Source organism: Bos taurus, chromosome 7 (assembly GCF_002263795.3).
Source record: "Bos taurus isolate L1 Dominette 01449 registration number 42190680 breed Hereford chromosome 7, ARS-UCD2.0, whole genome shotgun sequence".
Lineage (NCBI taxonomy): Eukaryota > Metazoa > Chordata > Mammalia > Artiodactyla > Bovidae > Bos > Bos taurus.
Genome location: NC_037334.1, coordinates 65,661,181 through 65,681,966, shown reverse-complemented (window position 1 = coordinate 65,681,966; position 20,786 = coordinate 65,661,181). Strand labels below are relative to the sequence as shown.

The following is a 20,786-nucleotide window of genomic DNA, read 5'->3' as shown; positions in this document are numbered from 1 at the left end:
CGGTCTGAGTAGCTCTGGGTACATCCAACCCCTCAGAACTCCCTCTGGAGCTTCCCTGGTGGTCCAGTGGTTAAGAATCCACCTTGCAATGCAAGGGACACTGGTCTGATCCCTGGTCCAGGAAGATCCCATGTGCTGCAGGACAACTAAGACTGAGCACTACAGCTACTGAGCCAGAGCCCGAGAGCCCAAACGACTGAGCCCGTGTGCTACAAATACTGAAGCCCACATGCCTACAGCCTGTGCTCTGCAGCAAGAGAAGCCACTTCCATGGCGTGGCTCTGCCACCAAGGTTCTGCCACCAAGTCAGAAAAATGACATCATCTCTTTGAGCTTCACTTTCTCCATTTGGGAAATCGGGCCACAGGATATATGAAGACAAAAAACCCGACAGTGTTGGGTGAAAGGGCAAATACTGTATGGTTTCAAGGCAACTGTATTTCTCATCCTTTCGCAAAGAGAAATGAGTAGCCCCTGCTTGCCATAATTAGAGCAAGGCCACACGCAGCAATGAAGACCCACCACAGCCAAAAATTAAAATAAATAAATCCTAAAAACCCCAAACAAACCACACTCTGGCCACTCAGAACACATCTTAACGCAGCAGCACCACCCTGCTGTGGTGGTCACTGGTTATCTGGCAGGATCCCGAGACTGCAGGGGACTTTCCATCTAGGGACATGATAAAAGTTAGAGGCATCGACTTATGTCCTGACTTGCTCTGGGCCGGGGAGATGGACTCCAGGTTCAGCTCCTGGCCCAGGGCACCTACCTGTGTACCTCCAGGCCCCCCACCTCCCTCCCTTTACAGCAGAGGACAGCAGCCACCCAAGGCCCACAAGAACCACAGCAAGGGGGTGGTATGAGCAGACACTCTTTTCTAATGCCAGTGCCACCAGTGCAGCCACGTGACCTGGGTGATAAGCATCACTGCCACCTTGCAAGGCTGCCGAGACGGCCTGAGACAAGCCGTGAAGAGCACTCAGCTTGATGCCTGGCCACAGCAAACCTGATTAGTGTTACTTACTTCTCTTGGCGAAAGGATGAGAAATACCACTGCCTTGAAATGATACACCCCAAACCATTGGTTTTTTAAAAAATATCCTATGGCCCGATTTCCCAAATGGAGAAAGTGAAGCTCAAAGAGATGATGTTGTTTTTCTGACTGACTTGGTGGCAGTACCTGAAACTGACCAGGAGAATGACAGGGCCAGGCGAGTGGGGCATAGTCACTGGGCCTGGCTGCCCAAGGGGTTCTTCTCTCCTCCAAGTAACACAGTGGCAGGAGAAGAGCCCTGCTGGGGGCAGAGGGGAGAGGCGCTGCAGATCACTCACATTTGGCCAGGACCCTGTCGTATTTGGATGGGGACAAAGATGGGCCGCTGAGATGACATCTTGCAGCCCATTTCTGCGTCAGCCTTCTTGCCTCCCTCCCTGTCCGTGCCCTCCCTCGCCTCTGCTCCTGTGCCTGTGCAGGGAGCCCAGTTCCACCAAAAGGAATTTCTGAACACACTCTGCCAGCTTGTTTCTTGGTGCCGTTTCCTCTGCACCAGTCTTCTCCCTGGAAGCACCATACCACTAGACAAGTACAAATCTAATTGTAAAAGCTTGCTCCCCATTCATTTTCATTGCTGCTTTGATTTATTTTATTAGCAAACTTCTTTTGTGTGATGACAGGCTTCATTACAGTGTCTATAAAAGACAATTACTCGCTCTTATCTCCTAAACTGAGGAGGAAAGAAACGAGTGGTGATGAGCATCAGGAAGACACAATGGGCCCTGGAGACCACGTGGCAGAGGGGCTGCCCTGCAGAGGGGATCTGCCAGCAAGCGGGGGTGGGAAGAAACCTCTCGCTCAAGGGAATGGCTGCCTGGAAACCAGTCGGGAATGGACGGGCATCCTACCTGGCCATGGAAGGGAGAAGCCATCAGCCAGCCATGGCTTTGCTGTTGGCAGCTCGGCTGAGGACCCCAGTGAAGTCCAAACCCTATTCACTAGTGCTTGGGAGCTGCTGCATTAATGCACAATTAAAAGAATAATTGTCACCAATTATTCCGCATTATCTGTGAGCTTAGGAAGAACAAAGGGTAGCAGTGATGAGCTCGGTTCTGGCTCTTAAGCAAGTTTGTGAATCTGAAAGCCTCAGTTTCCTCATCTGCAATATGGGGTGAATTACGGTGCCTCCCTCCTAGGGCTGCGACGAGCCTGGAATGAGGTAATTCTGAGGCGCACAGGACTCCGAGCAAACCCAATGCTGTCACCTGGGTGCGCAGCAGCCGGCTCTACCGGTGGGGCACGCCACGTGTATGCCATGTAGCTTCCCTCAGGAAAGAAGGAATGACAGTCCTTTGGAATGGATCCATGTCTTCCAGAAGTTCATACTCTTTTGGACCTATTAGGTTGTTCTGAACAACAAGGTACTGTTTTAGGAAGTCTTACCAGCAGGAAAGGATCTCACTCATGTGAGTTTTAGATGCTTATAATGGTTACCAGGTTCAGTTGGTAAAAGAGGAGGAGAAAAGCCCAACTTTAGTTTTTAAAAATCCATTTAAATTTATTTCTAGGTTAATATATTATTTTACTGGAGTGGGTAGCCTTTCCCTTCTCCAGGGGATCTTCCCAACCCAGGATTGAACCCAGGTCTCCTGTATTGCAGGTGGATTCTTTACCAACTGAGCTATGAGGGAAGCCCAATATTATTTTATATATCAAAAATATAATTTTAAGCATATGTGGGTCTAAATTAATAAACTGAATATCTGATTGTTTCAGTGATATCTTGTGTTTACAGTCAACTTGGCCAAAAAATGGGGGGTGGCCACCTTACATTAGAGCTTTTTTTTTTCTTAATAAATGAATTAAGTTGCAGGATCTGTTAGGTTTTGGCTCATGTTTGATACAGAGCCATCTCACAACCACCCAGTAAGGGGGGTACTGCCATGCCTCTCACACATGAGGAAAGCGAGGCTGGCGAGCTCCAGCACCTTCCCCAGGGCTCCGCAGCTCGTAAGTGGCAGAGCCCAGAGTGGAATCCAGGGTGGGGGCCCCCAGAACTAGGCAGGTCTGAGACTGCACCTTTGATCTTCCTCAAGCCTAGTCCTGACCCTGTCATAGTCTTCCACAAAGACCCCTCTTGGTACTCATATTGTTTGCAGGACAAACTGGTTACCCTAGGCTTGCAGTCAAGGCCTCTGCCCCCTGTTCCAGTCACCTCTGACGCTTCCACACACCCTGGATGCTGTGGGAGTCAGCTGCAGGGCACTCATGTTTCTCTGTTGGGCACGTGTGCTTTTCTTTCCATGAACAATGCAATCCAGTACAAACATTCATTCATTCACACACAGGCTGGTCATTGGTCAGCCTTGCTCTAAAACCCTGCTGGAAGAGATGAAACAGAAACTGGCAGCCAAGGATGGGCCTAATGATATCGAGCCTTGAAAGTGAGGTGAAGGTGTTGGTACCTGTGAGCCACCCTGCCAACCAATGTGGGGTCTTTTCACACCCCAGCCTGAGCCTCCACTCTGTAAGATCTCACCGACGCATTACAGCCATAATTTTCAATCCTGAGTGAACATCAGAATCACTGGGGGAGCTTGCTAAAACACGGACTGCTGGGCCCCACTCCTACAATGTCTGACTCAGCAAGTCTGCGTGGAGTCTGGGAATTTACATGTCTGACAAGTTCCCAGTGATGCTGGTGCTGCTGGGCTGGGGACCACACTTTGAGAATGAGCTTAGCTTATGCTGGATTAGAGACAGCCCTTCTCAGGATGGTGGTAATGCCAGTTCACACTATGTCTTTAGACAGCGCTGTGAGTTTGGGGTTATTTGTGTCCTTTCAGTGAGGAAATAAAGGTTCAGCCCAAAGGGCAGGTGAGCTGTCCCAGGTCTCACCAGGAGTTCATTTCAGAGCTGGGCTTGGAGCCAAGGTCTCTGGCCTCTCTCTCGCCAGCCTCAAAACTTCTCCCACTCCTGTCTTCCTACAACCGCAGCCCATACACAATGACCACAATGTGACATTAACAGCTATCATAATTGATTATTTATAATGTGCCAGGAGCTGAGCTAAGCTTTTAACACATTTTGACTAATATCGTGCTCACACCCACCCTATGAAGTAAGGGTCATTCTATTGCCACTTTACAGATGAAGAAATCCAGAGAGGTTAAGTCACTTTCCCAAGGTCACACAGCCACGAGCTGATGGAGCTTGTACCAGAACACAGGTGGTGTGATTCCAAAGCCAATGTACTTTATCCCCGGGCTGTTCTGCCTCCTTTTTTAACATGAAGGTTTTGATCCAAACAGCTACCACTCACTGACTGCCTTCTTTTTGTCTGTCTCTAGGCCAAACGTTTTATGCCATTTAGTTTTTATAACCTCTGAAGAAGTTATTATTGCCATTTTTAGTGATAAAAGACTGAAGCAGGAAGAGATGGCTGTGTGCTGGTTAAGGAGTGATGTACCACAGGCGACCCTTGAGCCTCCGAGCCTTTTTCCTGGAGGCATGGTGGGAGGGGCAGCTGCCTACAGACAGAGACATTCATGGAATCTCAAATGGCTGCTCAAAGTCAGGGGCAGAATGCCTCCCTGTTCCCGGCAGACAGCTCTTAGAAAGTCTGGGTACACATGGCCAGGAGGAAAACGCTGCACGCAGCAGAGCAAATTCCCAGCCTCCTCAGATAATCCCACGAAGGAAGGAGCCAGCGCTGGATTCCCGGCAGAGATGCTGCAACTGGTCTGAGTCAGTGGGGGCTGGATGGGACGGTGGAAGGGCTGGGACAGGTGACGGCAGGCTGGCACTTGCGTGGGGGCCCCAAACGCCCTCCCGGGTGGCAACTTAACCCCCTTGGGGTTGGTTCTGACTTCTGGGGTCCTGCTCTAGGCTGCCCCCTCCCTCCAGGTGGAGTGAGATAAGCGCTGGGCTGAGTCGGGACATCTGGAGTTCGGCCCTGGCTCTGCCACCTTCCAGTGCTCAGGCATCAGGTCACAGCCCCCACCCCTCACCGGTTTCTGCTGTGTGTTCTGCTTTCTTTTCACACACTGTGTTCCACTGAATCCTCCTGATGACGCTATGAGCTCTATGGAAGCAAGGTCTGGAGTTTTCTAAATCTGCACAAGGCAGTCTGGGACTGGCTTGGCCTTTGGTGACTGTATCAGTGTTGGACTAAGCAAACCCCACCCCGGAGGCCTCCTGCCTCTGTTTGGACGTGTGGGTTTCCCTTTGGGAACAAGGCTTTCCTGGTCCCCTCGTGTGGCTCTCTGTCACTCCCTTGCTCAGCTGATCCTGCCCCAAGAGGACCTCAGAGGGTCTCCATCTCACTCTCCCAGAGCAGGGGGCTGCTACCTCTGCCTGCTGGAGTGGATCCTGTACTTAGGGGGCTCCATCCTTCCCTAGGGGCTCCTCACTGTGGCTCCCTTCTCTGTAGGCCTCACTTGGAGGAAACTCCTCCCTGAACTGGCAAATGGCCCTAACAAAGCACTGGGAGGTATGTGGGGAGGGGTGGGTCAAGAGGGTTGAAAAAAATAACAGTTTTTCCTTATTGTTAAATCTTAATTTCTCTCCTGATTCTAGAAGTGATATGTGTGATGATAAACACATTCAATGCTGCGGAAACACATGGGTAGGAAGGGACAGCCTCACTGCGGCCCTTCCACCCCAGATGCCACAAGGCGATGGGAAACCTTTGAGGCACCAGGGGTCAGAGGACAGCAGGGCAGAGGCTCGGTCTGAAGTCAGAGGACAAGGCTGAAAACCCTGCTCCAAACATGCAATGTTATGAGTGCTCAGTAAACTTCAGCTGGTGTAACAATACTCAAACTCTTTTTTGTTTGTTTGTTTGTATTTGTCACATTAAAAAAAAAGAGATATATGTATTTATTTATGGCTGCACTGGGTCTTCATTGCTGCAGGCACACTTTCTCTAGTTGTGGCGAAGAGGGGCTTCTCTTCATGATGTTGTGCAGGCTTCTCATTGCAGTGGATTCTGTCACGAAGCACAGGCTCTAGGGCTGAGGGCTTAAGCAGGGCTGAGTTGTCCCTCAGCATCTGGGATCTCCCCGGACCAGGGACTGAAGCCGTGTCCCCTGCATTGGCAGGCAGATTCTTTACCACTGAGCCACCAGGGCCCTGCATTTGTCACATTTTTGAATACTAAACATGAGACTATATATATATATATATATATATAATCACAAACTTTCATATCTTTTAAAATTTAGTTTTGTGTGCATCTAACTTTTTTTATGAGCTGAAGTTGAACGGTTCTATGAAGACCTACAAGACCTTTTAGAACTAACACCCAAAAAAGATGTCCTTTTCATTAGAGGGGACTGGAATGCAAAAGTAGGAAGTCAAGAAACACCAGGAGTAACAGGCAAATTTGGCCTTGGAGTACGGAATGAAGCAGGGCAAAGGCTAATAGAGTTTTGCCAAGAGAACACACTGGTCATAGCAAACACCCTCTTCCAACAACACAAGAGAAGACTCTACACATGAACATTACCAGACGGTCAACAATGAAATCTGACTGATTATATTCTTTGCAGCCAAAGATGGAGAAGCTCTATACAGTCAGCAAAAACAAGACCGGGAGCTGACTGTGGTTCAGATCATGAACTCCTTATTGCCAAATTCAGACTTAAATTGAAGAAAGTGGGGAAAACCACTAGACCATTCAGGTATGACCTAAATCAAATCCCTTATGATTATACAGTGGAAGTGAGAAATAGATTTAAGGGACTAGATCTGATAGACAGAGTGCCTGATGAACTATGGACAGAGGTTCGTGACATTGTACAGCAGACAGGGATCAAGACCATCCCATGGAAAAGAAATGCAAAAAAGCAAAATGGCTGTCTGAGGAGGCCTTACAAATAGCTATGAAAAGAAGAGAAGAGAAAAGCAAAGGAGAAAAGGAAAGATATAAGCATCTGAATGCACAGTTCCAAAGAATAGCAAGGAGAGATAAGAAAGCCTTCCTCTGCAAGTCAATGCAAAGAAATGGAGGAAAACAACAGTATGGGAAACACTAGAGATCTCTTCAAGAAAATTAGAGATACCAAGGGAAAATTTCATGCAAAGATGGGCTCGATAAAGGACAGAAATAGTATGGACCTAACAGAAGCAGAAGATATTAAGAGGTGGCAAGAATACACAGAAGAACTGTACAAAAAAGAGCTTCACGACCCAGATAATTACGATGGTGTGATCACTCACCTAGAGCCAGACATCCTGGAATGTGAAGTCAAGTGGGCCTTAGAAAGCATCACTACGAACAAAGCTCGTGGAGGTGATGGAATTCCAGTTGAGTGATTTCAAATCCTGAAAGATGATGCTGTGGAAGTGCTGCACTCAATAAGCTAGCAAATTTGGAAAACTCAGCAGTGGCCACTGGACTGGAAAAGGTCAGTTTTCATTCCAATCCCAAAGAAAGGCAATCTCAAAGAATGCTCAAACTACCGCACATTTGCACTCATCTCACACGCTAGTAAAGTAATGCTCAAAATTTTCCAAGCCAGGCTTCAGCAGTACGTGAACCGTGAACTTCCTGATGTTCAAGCTGGATTTAGAAAAGGCAGAGGAACCAGAGATCAAATTGCCAACATCCACTGGCTCATCGAAAAAGCAAGAAAATTCCAGTAAAACATCTATTTCTGCTTTATTGACTATGCCAAAGCCTTTGACTGTGTGGATCACAATAAACTGTGGAAAATTCTGAAAGAGATGGGAACACCAGACCACCTGATCTGCCTCTTGAGAAACCTATATGCAGGTCAGGAAGCAACAGTTAGAACTGGACATAGAACAACAGACTGGTTCCAAATAGGAAAAGGAGTACATCAAGGTGTTTATTGCCACCTTGCTTATTTAACTTCTATGCAGAGTACATCATGAGAAACGCTGGGCTGGAAGAAGCACAAGCTGGAATCAAGATTGCCGGGAGAAATATCAATAACCTCAGATATGCAGATGACACCACCCTTATGGCAGAAAGTGAAGAGGAACTAAAAAGCCTCTTGATGAAAGTGAAAGAGGAGAGTGAAAAAGTTGGCTTAAAGCTCAACATTCAGAACATGAAGATGATGGCCTCTGGTCCCATCACTTCATGGCAAATAGATGGGGAAACAGTGGAAATAGTGTCAGACTTTATTTTTTTGGGCTCCAAAATCACTGCAGATGGTGACTGCAGCCATGAAATTAAAAGACGCTTACTCCTTGGAAGGAAAGTTATGACCAACCTAGATAGCATATTGAAAAGCAGAGACATTACTTTGCCAACAAAGGTCCATCTAGTCAAGGCTATGGTTTTTCAATGGTCATGTTTGGATGTGAGAGTTGGACTGTGAAGAAAGCTGAGCGCCGAAGAATTGATGCTTTTGAACTGTGGTGTTGGAGAAGACTCTTGAGAGTCCCTTGGACTGCAAGGAGATCCAACCAGTCCATCCTAAAGAAGATCAGCCCTGGGTGTTCTTTGGAAGGACTGATGCTGAAGCTGAAACTCCAATACTTTGGCCACCTCATGAGAAGAGTTGACTCACTGGAAAAGACCCTGATGCTGGGAGGTACTGGTGGCAGGAGGGGAAGGGGACAGAGGATGAGATGGCTGGATGGCATCACCGACTCGATGGACATGAGTTTGAGTGAACTCCGGGAGTTGGTGATGGACAGGGAGGCCTGGTGTGCTGTGATTCATGGGGTTGCAAAGAGTTGGACATGACTGAGCAACTGAACTTTTTTTATATAATATTTCACTGCTGGGATGTGCTCTAACTTACATATCCCTTAAGGACTCACACTAAAGGTCATCTTCAGTCTTCACCTCTGGTAAGTAACATTTCAACAAATAGCTCTTGCCTTGATCTTTGCTCTGTCTCTCTCAGCTAAACTCCTGAGGGTGGAATTTTGGGCCAACGAATGTGCTTGCTTTGAAATGTAACAGATTTTGCCAAATTGCTAAAAAAAAGATATGCCCACTTTCATTGCCCCAAAGCCCATGTCTTTCTCACACCAGCTCAGCCACATGGTCCTGTGGACACTTCGCTTCTCCAGGAGCTCAGAGTTGAAGACATTCTAACCTCAGCCTCCTGAGGATGCTGTGTAGTCCCCTTCTGGCTCATCCTCCCACCACCACCTCTAATCCAAACCACTCTCATGCTCATGTAAGGCCAAGGGCTTTCTCTACAGCATCTTATTTGAGTCTATCTTGGGTAGGAAGGAAAACTCCATCAGTATCATGTGGGATGGGAGGGCCAGAGAGGTCAAGCGACTGGCCCTGTCTCCAGGTGGACAGGTGGCAGAGATGAGAAGCCAGTGCCCTGCTTTCTCACTGAGTGCCTTTCTCATCACACCGCCAGTACACAAAGATGGAGATGTCAGGCTGGGAAGGGCAGGATGAAGAAAGTATATCAGACAGGAATTGATGCCACTAACAGGTATTTAAAACACCTATGATGGGCCAGGAACTAGGGTACAGAGATGAACAAGACTCCCTCCCTGCCTTCAGGGAGCTCAGAGTGTAGTTGGGGAGACAGGTCAATCTTTGGGTCATGTCAGTGGGAGGAAATCAGAGACATGCTGGGAGCGACACTGGGCTGGCCCTTAATCACGGGGAGCTCAGGTAAGGCTAAGAGGAGACATAAGATAGGCTGAGCCCAGAAGGATGAGTGTGGGTTGGCCAGACTAAGGAAGGGTGTTTCAGGAAGAACGAATAGTGCATGCCCCTAAAGATGGCAAAGCCTGAGAGCCTGAGGCTTGTGAGCATCCCATATGGCTGGGTAAGGTGGACCTCTGTGGTTTGCCCTGTACCACCTCTTCTGCACACAGTGCCCAGACTTTCCTTTGGGGAACCAGCTCATCCCACCTTCCTGATTCTGGGATGGGCATGTGACCAACTAGATTCAGACAGTATCTGACCAATCAGAATACTCCTCAGGGATGAGCGAGGAACCAGAAGGTCAATGAGACTTGACTTGGGGACCTACTATAGGAATGATGGGAAACAGAAACTCTTCCCACTGGGCTGCTGGGTATTTCCATGAAAGAAAGCTTGCTTGAGAGGGAAGCCAACTCAGATAAAAGCAGAGCTGAGGGACTAAGGGAGATGGAGCCTAAATAAGATGGGTTAGTCTCTGGATCTAGCTGGACCTGGAGGATCTACCCTGGAATTTCAGTTGTGTGGGCCAATCAATTCTGACCTTTTTTTGCTTAAGCCAGATTGACCAGGATATTGGTTATCTGTTACTAAGAGTCCAGACTAGTGCACTGGGGAGGAGGGTGGAGAGAAAGCAAGGAATGGTCAGCAGCTCGTGGAGGTGGGTGCAGGCCAGGCTACAGGGTTAAAGAATTATCTGACCATCAGAACTGGGAAGAGTGTAACTGCCAGGCAGGAGAACTCTCATAATGTGACTGTGCCTTTTAGAAACAAAAGGTGTTGACTAAGAGAGAAAAGAAGAAGAAGAGTTAATGACTCCTCCAGAAATTTCAGAGCCTTCGGAACATCTTTTGTAGGGTTTTCCCATCAGGATAGATGGCCTGGTCTGAAATTGGAGCCAAATTATTAATCCATCAGCCCTGATGGCATGTATCAATTTATCTTAATTTCTGAAAATACACTCATGCCTTTCAGACCGGTCTCTCTTCTCTGTCACCAAAAAGAAAAGGGGGCCCAGCAGAGATTTATCAGAGGCCATTTGGCCCTTTGTAAATGCCCTGCTCTGGCTGAAACTGAACACCCGGCATTTCAGGCAGACCACTGGGCCCCCCTGTGCCCTCAGTGCTGTGGGCAAGCCTGCCTGGGAGACAGCATGCTGGCAGAGGGGCTGCTGCCAGCTCCACAGCCCGAGAGAGAAGGGGCCCTCCCAGACCTGGGGGACTCCTCATCACACAGTCTCATTTCCTCTCCGGAGTGGATCAACTGGAAACAGGAGCCAGCCTCCCTCCCCTTCCTGGATGAGAGACCTCATCACCCATTACTGAGTCTTTTGTAAATAAACCATGGGGGGAGAATGCCATTTGTTCTGCCATTATTGCCTGGTGAGCATCATCAGATGGGTCTTTGAAAGGCACAGAATGAGATCATTTTGGGTTCAGAAATTCCTTCGTGCTCCTTTCTCTACCATCGCCACTCTCCACAGACTTTCTGAAGGGGGACTTTCTGACCAGGGAGGTTGGTTCGGGCAATGACACACCTGCTCTGAGTAGTCAACCAACAACTATTTATTAAGTGCTTTCTCCCTGTCAGGCAATCCTTTTGGTTCTTAGGATACAACAAACAAAGATTATTACATTGTTGAAGTTCATATTCTGAGAACTCAGAACTCTGATGTGTCCATTTGTGGAAACAAACTTTGTAAGTTAGGTTTAACTGGTAAACTGAGGAACTGTGAAGTTAAAACTCTTCTGATGCCTTATGTGTGATTCTACTGTACCTGTAAGGATGTGGCATTTGGAAAACTAAATTGCATGGGCTAGAGATGCTTCAGTTGTGTCCGACTCTGTGTGACCCCATAGATGGCAGCCCATCAGGCTCACCCGTCCCTGGGAGCCTGGTGGGCTCCCGTCTATGGGGTTGCACAGAGTCGGACGTGACTGAAGTGACTTAGCAGCAGCTTAGCAGCAACAGGTGTTTAAAACACCTATGATGGGCCAGGAACTAGGGTACAGAGATGAACAAGACTCCCTCCCTGCCTCCAGGGGGCTCAGAGTGTAGTTGGGGAGACAGGTCAATCTTTGGGTCATGTCAGTGGGAGGAATTCGGAGACATGCTGGGAGCGACACTGGGGTGGCCCTTAATCATCACTGGGAGCTCAGGTAAGGCTAAGAGGAGACATAAGATAGGCTGAGCCCAGAAGGATGAGTGACTTAGCAGCAGCAGTAGAGATACTATAAATGACATACATGCTGTCATCCACCAAACCTGCACCCATGGCAGACATCACTAATCAATCACCACTCCTTTTCTGAACGTAGCCTCACAATATATATTCACACAGTAAGGGGCAGCCTCTACTGGTGGATCAGAGTTAAGGTTGGGAGAGCAAAACTATTTTTGACTTAGACTGTTTACTAATTCAATTCACTGAGATGCTGTAGAGTCGTCTAGTAAATTAACCCCAAGAGGGGGTTAACTGCCCCCAGGAGGAGGCAAAAACTGAGAAGGAAGTAAGAGATGGCAGAGAAATCTCTCAGGCTAATTTTCCTCTCAAGTGCTCTCACGTCCCTGCAGAGGCCTGTACAACACAGCAGGTCAGAGCGCGGACCCTGCAGTCAGGCAGGCCTGGCTTCATGTCCTGGTTCTGTTAGTTCTAAATGTGTGGGACCTTGGTCTGAATTCCACTTGCCTCCCTGTGAAATGGGTATAATAATGATACCACCCTCCTAGGGCTGTTGTAAGGATTAAATAAGACAACACGTGTGAAGGGCTCTGCACAGGGTCCTGCCAGCTCTGATCCAGGCACCTGAGTTGCTGCACACCAGAGTGGATGGATGCTTTTTGACAGCTGGCATCGCTCTGACTGGCTGGTGCCATCATGATTGCTAAATACTTTTAATGTTACCCCTGGATTTTAATATTAGTTTTATTTAAAGGCTGGCTCCCTTATGGGAGATAACTTCAGAAATCTGAAGGTAAAATGGAAAAAGACTGTTTTTCAAACCAAAATAATGTTTCAGAATTCTAGGTTATTTTCTTGCTCAGTTCAGTTCAGTCGCTCAGTCGTGTCCGACTCTTCGCAACCCCATGGACTACAATGGACTGCAGCATGCCAGGCTTCCCTGTCCATCACCAACTCCCATAGCTTACTCAAACTCATGTCCATTGAGTCGGTGATGCCATCCAACCATCTCATCCTCTGTCATCCCCTTCTCTTCCTGCCTTCAATCTTTCCCGGCAGCAGAGTCTTTTCCAACGAGTCAGTTCTTTGCATCAGGTGGCTGAAGAATTAATGTCCCCCAGTTCTGAACTGCTCACCCAGTGGCAGTGACAATGACAATAATGAAAATAATTTTTCATTATTTATTATTTCATTATTTTAGGATATTTACTGAGAAGCACCTAACAAGAATGGTCTTATTTAATCCTCTCAACAACCCTGTGAAGATTAGAGGGTCACTATACCCATTTTATGGAAGTAGAAACTGAGGTTCAGATGGATAAGGACTCTTTGTCCAAGATCACACAGTTGGTACAAAGGAGCAGAGCTACAATCTGACCTAGGCAATCTAACCCTAGCACCAAAACCTTAATTGTTGTGTGTGTGACAATGGTCCTTTGCCTAGGAAGTAGATGCTAGACTCGGTGGAATCAGGGTTGTGCGTTCACAGGACTCAGCCCAGTAATGCTGCTGGTCATTCCTCATGGGCTGGGGATATATCTTACCAAGGGTTCCAGGTGTGTTAGAAGCAGGCCCTAGCCGACACAGGGGCACGAGACACGATAGTCTTCCCTACCGATGGACAAAGCCTTCATTCTTCACTTGGGATCAATACAAAAATCCAACAAAAAGGGGCAGAAGTTGGCCTCAGAAGTTTGGGTAGTTAACTAGTAACCATTGTCTCCTTTACTACCGTTATCAGAGATTCTACAGCCCATGGATTGCTATAATAGGTTATAGTAAATATTTATTCTCCAACTCTTTAATTATTTCTACCAGTTATTAATTGGTGGCTGTGTCCCCAGGTTGGGTGCTAACCATTTTCTAGATATTATCTAATTTAATCTTCACAAAAGTTCTGTAAGGTAGGTAGTCTTATTATCCTCTTAGATGAGGAAAGAAAGCTCAGAGAGGTAATCTAACTTGCCCAAAGTCACACTGCTTCTGAGTAGTGATGCTGGGATTGGAGCCCAGGCTTTTCTGATGCCACAACTCGAGCTCTTAGCCCCTGGTTTCTGTATATCCAACTCCAGCAGGGACAGGCACAAAGGCAAAACTTGAGACATGTGGCCAGAAACCACTAAGGACAAGTTGGCCTCTGTGAGGCCGGGGGATAGTTCTCAGAGCAGAGCTTCCCACCAGCCTATGTGTCCTGCTCAACTGGCTCTCTCTTCCCCTCTGCTGGTGTGCTGGCCGTCTCAATGGGAGACACACCATCTCTTCAGTGAAGTGAGGGCTGTCCTATTCTAAACTATCATCTAAGAAGGGATGATGCAAACATTGAGCAGATGGGCTGCAGAACCTGAGGCCTCCACAGTCTCCCCAGGCTCAGACACTGCTAGGCAGGCAACCTGCCAGGATTGGGGGTTTTTCCAGGGGCTGGCTTACCTTGAATGAGATCTCGTACTGCTCCCCTCCCCAGATCTCCAAGCCTGGGTCATACCCACCCAGCTCCCAGAACCACTTCCGATCCATGGCGAACAGTCCACCGGCCATCACGGGAGACCTGCGGGAAGAAGAAGGTGGTGTGAAGAGCGGACGTCCTGGTGGTGTGTATCCTGCTCTTGGATGCTGCTGTTTCCCCAGGGATGCCATTTCCCACTGCTCCATCAACATAGCCCTCGTGTCCAGCAGGGAATCCAAAGCCCTTCTGAGTGCAGCCCCTGGCTTTCTTCCTTCTTCATAAATGCTATGTTTTAACCAGTGGACCTCAGACTCCTTCACATGGTTAACACCTAAGAATACTTGTGGAATGGAATCATAGTGTTTTCCCTCTGTGGGCCTTGTAGCTCCATCATATTTCTATATATCTCCATGTCTCTCTCTCTATCTCCAGTTCTCCCACTGGTTAAATGGTTTGGATTAGGTCTTTCTAAGCCTGTCTAGGCTATAGAATGCCTGAGAGAGATGAAAACACACACAGCTTCCTGGGTCTGACCCCAGACCTACACAACAATCTCTGGGGGATGGAGCTTAGGTTCTGTGTTTTTGGATGAGATGATTTGATGATTCTTACTTTCCAAGCCCAGCATAGGCATGCTTTTCTGCTGAGAGTTTACAAAAGAAGCCACAGTCCTTGTTCTTGCAGTTAAACTGGGATGAGATTCCTCCACTCATTCATTCACTCATTAGTTCATTCATTGAGTGCCAGCTGAGGAGCAGAGGCTGGAAGAATCTGGAGGTCAATCGGGGTCAGGCTGAATCTGCAGGGGATGTCAGTGTAGCAGGGTGGCCACCTCAGGATGGGAGGGTGCAGAAGGCAGGTTGGGTGTAACGAGGGCCTCTGGAGGTGCAACCAGCACTACAGGAAAGGAGGGCACCTCTGCCTACATATTTTGGGGGTGAGGAGAGAGGCTGGGGCAAGAGTTGAGGAAGAGTGCTCAGAGGGGTGGCATTTGAAGTGGGTATGGACAAAGTGGAGCTGGGGGAGAGAAGGGAGGGAAACCATGAGCCCAGGAACTGAGATGGTCAATCGTGCATGGGGTGTGGCCTCCCCCAGTCCCCTGGGAGAGGCCACCAGCATTTACTGCATGAAAACCTCTCTGAGTGGTTGTGCTCATGTCTGGCTCCAACTTCAAACCCTCAAAAAAAAAAAAAAAAAAGAAAACTGGGTTTCCCAGGTGGCACAGTGGTAAAGAATCTGCCTGCCAATATAGGAGACATGGCTTCAATCTTTGGGTCAAGAAGATCCCCTGGAGAAGGAAATGGCAACCACTCCAGTATTCTTGTCTGGAAAATCCCATGGACGGAGGGCCCTGGGAGGCTACAGTCCATGGGCTCACTAAGAGTCAGACATGACTGAGTGGCCTGGCACGCACATACATAAAGAAAATCCATTGCAGGAGCAGCCTCCACAACCCTCCTGGCCTTGGGAACCGCAGGCTCAGGGAAGTGGACTGATTAGGAAAGCACTGAAGTGCCCCACCCGCCTCGCCAGGCTTCCTGCAGCAGACAGGCCTGGACAGCACATGAGGGGACCCTCAGGAGGGATTCCCTGGATCCTTCTAGGGCTCGGGTCTGCCCACTGCTCCACTGAACTAATTTATTACTAAAATGAATTTATTCCTCCCATTGACCTCACAAGGCCCTGTTATCATTACCCCATTTTATGCACGCAGAAACCAGAGTCCTGACAGGTGACGTGCTCAAGGCTCCACAGCTACCAAGCAGCACCTCTGGGATCTGAGCTTCTAATCTGTGCTGCGGCCACACCCCATGTAGCTATAATACACTGCTTCCTCTTGGGAAGGAACAATCCAGAAGTAGGCGATGAGTGAACAGGACTTGGGGTCAGAAACAAGGAAATCCTCAGTCCAACTGCAGCTCTCCCTAACCCACGGTGGGACCTGGGACAGAGAGTGTAACCCCAGAATCCTGCGCTGCCCAGTATGGGGGCCACACGTGGCTACTGACACTTGAAGTGTGGCCGGTCTGAACTGGGAGGTGCTGGCAGTGTGAGATACACACTGGAGTTCCCAGACTTAATATGAAGAAAAAGAACAGAAAAGATCTCATTAATAATTTCAAAGTGTTGGTCACATGTTAAAATAAGAACATTTTAAACATACTGGGTTAAATAAAATGGGAGTAGTAAAATGAATTTTATCTGCTTCTCCTTATCTTTTTTAAACGTGGCTTTGAGGACACTGAGAAGCACATATGTGAGTCGCACTGTATTTCTCCAGGGCAGCACTGACTTAACCTCTCTGAGCCCGTTTCCCCATCTACACAAGGACGTACAGCTACTCTCCCTAGCTTACACTGCTGCTATAATTTTGAAAGCATTCAGTCTTGTAGGAAACTAAGGTGTTATTAGTGTCAGCTTTCTTCTGTCTTATGAAGGTTGTGGAGTTTGGGTTTTTCTGGCTGGAGCCGTAATGCCTGGAGGGGCAGAGAGTGGTTCTGACTCAGTGCTTCATGGAAAATCAAACCTAAGACTGCACAAAAATATCAGTTTGGGTGGATGCCAGCAGCAGGGGCTGTGGAAAAGGCAGGATATTAGCTGTGAGGCATTTTGGATGCTCAAGGGTTTTGCCTCCAGAGGGAGGCCTCTTCTCCAGCCTGGTCTGTTTCCTGCCATGTTCAACAGTCATAATTACAACAGTCCTAAGCGTCCAGTGGGTGCCACTCATCTCACCAACACTATCTCCAGCTCTCACAAAGCCCTATTACTAGCTCTCTTTTCACAAGGAGAAATTTGAAATTCAGAAATGCTCTATACTCTGCTCAAGGGCATGTAGTTTGTAAGTGGATGAGCTGCCACCGGAGCCAGTGTCTTTCAAATATCATGACATGGCACTGTGCCTGTGGCGTGCCCACTTGCTGGGCACCGTAGGGAGGAGTGCAGAAAATGACCAGGATTTCTTTGTAGCCTAGGACAAAACTCATACAGAAGAGAGATTTATGGAAGGAATCGGAGGGTACAAAGGATGGAGTGTCCCTTGGGAAGCATCTGGGCCGGTGGTGCTCAACTGTGTCCACGTGTCAGCATCACCCAGTGGATGGCTGGATCCCCACCCAGAGACTCTGGTGCTACTGGACTCGGGGACAGCCCGGGTAGTGGTGGTTCTTCTTCTCCTTCTTCCTCTTTCTCGTCTTCTTCCTCCTCACACTTCTTTCTCCTCCTCCTTTTTATAAATTGGATTTTTTAAAGATTTATTTATTTTTGCCTTCAATGTTTCCCAGCATCCAGGTGTTCTCTAGAGCAGCCTCTGGGAGCTGGAAAGGGCATGAGAACGGGTCCCTTCCTGGAGCATCTCAAGGAAATACAGCCCAGCGACGCTGTGATTTAGTCCAGGAGGACCCTTTCAGACTTCTGACCACCAGAACTTGAAGAGAATGAATCTGTGCTGTTTTGATGAACCAGTAAGATGTGGTAAGTTATTACTGCAGTGATAATTAGGAAACTGATCAGCAAACTAATCCAGCAGGAAAGGCTGGACTTTGGCTTCACGCCCAGAGATCTTCCCACACCTCTGGCAGGAGAGCTGGAGGGGCTCATGTGACAGCTGGGATGGTGAGCTGACTGACTCCCTCAGTCAGAAAGACCCTTCTGGAGCTCGGGGGACCAGACAGGGACAGGCTCAGCTGCTAGCCCATGGTGTGCCCAGGGAAGCCTTCCCTGTCCTGGGACCCGAGTCTTCTCTTCTGCAAGGGCTTGGAGCCCATGACCTGTTGGTTCCCTCCAGTGCTCACATTCCAGGATGTGATGGGTCTAGTCCCGTGCTCCCAGTCTTCCACTGGGGGACAAACTATTACTTCCCTGATACTTCCAAGAGGATGGATGGGAAAGCTGGCTCCAGGGGCAGTCAGACCTGCATGGCATTAAGCCTTTGCCCCTTCACAGCTGTGGGACCTGGACAGGCTCCTCGTGGAGCCCTGGTGTCCCCACATGGAAAACACGGATGATAGTTTTTACTACACATGGCTGTTGGGGTTAAAAGGATCAGTGTGTAGTGTGCTCAGCACTGCACTGGCACTTAGAAAATGTGTGGTAAATGGTGGTGACTTGTGGTGCTGGAGAAGACTCTCGAGAGTCCTTTGAACTGCAAGAGATCAAACTAGTCAATCCTAAAGGAAATCAACCCTGAACATTCATTGGAAGGACAGATGCTGGAGCTGAAACTCCAATACTTTGGCCACCTGATGAGAAGAGTCAAGTCATTGGAATAGACTCTGATGCTGGAAAAGATTGAGGGCAGGAGGAGAAAGGGGTGACAGAGGATAAGATGGTTGGATGGCATCACCGACTCAACAGATATGAGTTTGAACTCCGGGAGATGGTGAATGACAGGGAAGCCTGGTATGCTGCAGTCCATGGGGTCACGAAGAGTCAGACGCAGCTTAGCGACTGAAAACACCAACATGGTGGTGACAATGACAATGACAGTGGGGACGGTGACGACTACAACTGGGCGCCAGGCTTGCCGCCCCCGCTGCCAGTCTTGGGGTAGGCAAAGAAGAAGTGACCAGCTTGGTGGTCCATGAGCCAAAGCTCTGTGACAAGCTGGGAGGGATTGTGCTTCTGGTTGGGGAGGTCTGCCCCACCCCCCTACACTGGACTTTTGGGGGAGGTGGCGATCCTGAGTTCTGCGTGCATTAGGAGGGGTCCCTGGGGTCAGCCACTGGGGCTGGCCTGGGTAACTGATACTTACTCAAATGGGTCGCTGGGGTCAGCTTTCTGTAGTTCTGGAGGGATGGGGATCCGCTTATAGTACATCTCCCAGTCAAAGGCGCCCCGCATGGCATCCCCCGCCTGCGTCTCGTACCGGAAGTCATCGTGGTCAATCACATCGATCATTGGGCACACGATGGTCTTGCGGTTCCGAGCGATGCGGTCTGAAGAAGCCAAGAGATGCCTGTTAGGGAGGCTAGATGGGAAAGCAGCTACCTGCATGATCCTGCTCTGTAACTTATTCACATTTCTAACATGTTTCCTGGGTGATTTCTCTGAATTCTTGAGTTTGAGACTCCATGAGGATGAAAGAGTGCAAGCTTTAGGTAAGATGGACCAGGGCTCCCAGCCCATCCTGCCATCCACGATGGGTTCTTGGATCAGCAACACAAATAACATTCCGAGCCTCAGTGTGCTCCTCTGTGAAATGGGGAGAAGAGGCTCTGGTCGCAGGAGTATTGGATACAGTTAACGTTTGAAGATGTTTAGCACAGGTTCCTATCATACTCAGCACTGTTATGGAAAGAGATTAATTTCTTTCTGGGAAGGACCCTGTTCTGCCCCTGCCAGGCTCCCCATTCTGATTCTTGACTTGTGGCCCAGCATCCAGGCACCCCAGCACTTACCCCTCATGGCAGACCGCCTGTCCCTGAAGCTCCTCAACCCCTCCTGGCTGCCGTCAGAGGACAAATGGTCCTTGCGAGAAAGGCCAGTTCCCCTCTCCCAACAGTCGGAACTGATGATGAGTGAGAGGACTATCCCATGAGCTCCTCAGGACAAGTAGGGCCTGGTGGACCTTGGCCATGCAGGAATTCTGCCTGCAAGGCGATCCAAGGTGGCAAATGGGGGTCTTAACCTCAAAATGGCTCTAAGTCCCTTTCAAGCCAGAAAGATGCAGACTCTACAAAATTCACTGTCTGCCCTCCAGTGAGCCTTCTGCCAAGAAGCCCTGACGATAGCCAGTGACTGGGGCAGACGATCTGCTATGCGGGGCAAGTGGGCTGTGCTGGGCTGCCTTGCTGCTTAGGCCAGGGATCAAGTTCAAGGCTTGGAATGGGGAGTTTGGTAGGGCCAGGGTAGGCTGGAAGCTGCCCAGGGCCCAAGCTTCACTCACTGAGTTATACAGTGGATTTTTCTTCCAGGAGAGAAAGCGGAAGTTTCGTCTTTCTAAACTGCAATACACAATCCATAGGTGGGTCAAACATTGAATCACTGAATATCAGGGCGCATTCTAGGTGGTGAGGGAAAGCACTGTTTTGGAAATATTTCAGTCATACTGCATCAGTGTGTGCATTTGTGTAATGGACTGACAGATCCCCAGTGTATTTCTAACTGTGGCACATGGTCATAAAAGTTTGAAAAATGGTGCTTTTGACACTGTGTCCCCACGAATAGATCTGGAACCAACAGTGTCAGAAGCACGCAGGGTGTGTTTAAGTGTTTTCCCCCAACCCCCCAGGGCTGGCCTGCCCCAGGCCCACTGAATCAGGATCTCCTGGGGTGGAGCTTGGATCTGCCCTGTGGAAGGCTCCCTAGGAATTTTTAAGGAAGCTGAAGAATCTTCTTGGGGAAAGATCTAGGGAAGGGCTCTTTCTCCCTAACAGGGCTTCCCTGATAGCTCAGTTGGTAAAGAATCCACCTGCAACGCAGGAGACCCCAGTTCAATTCCTGGGTCTGGAAGATCCGCTGGGGAAGGGAAAGCCTACCCACTCTAGTATTCTTGGGCTTCCCTTGTGGC

General features: G+C 48.8%; 1 protein-coding gene across 2 annotated transcripts in view; it reads right to left on the bottom strand.

The window, feature by feature from the left end:
* The window catches only part of GALNT10 (polypeptide N-acetylgalactosaminyltransferase 10), a 226,110-nt gene that overhangs the window by 21,984 nt on the left and 183,340 nt on the right, over window positions 1–20,786 (bottom strand). For both annotated transcript variants that reach the window (XM_015472331.3, XM_024995264.2), the window contains exons 6-7: window positions 19,029–19,212; window positions 14,263–14,380 (exon numbers count right to left, since the gene is read on the bottom strand). In XM_015472331.3, coding sequence (XP_015327817.2) covers window positions 14,263–14,380; window positions 19,029–19,212 — 302 coding nt within the window. The remainder of the gene's footprint in view (window positions 1–14,262; window positions 14,381–19,028; window positions 19,213–20,786) is intronic.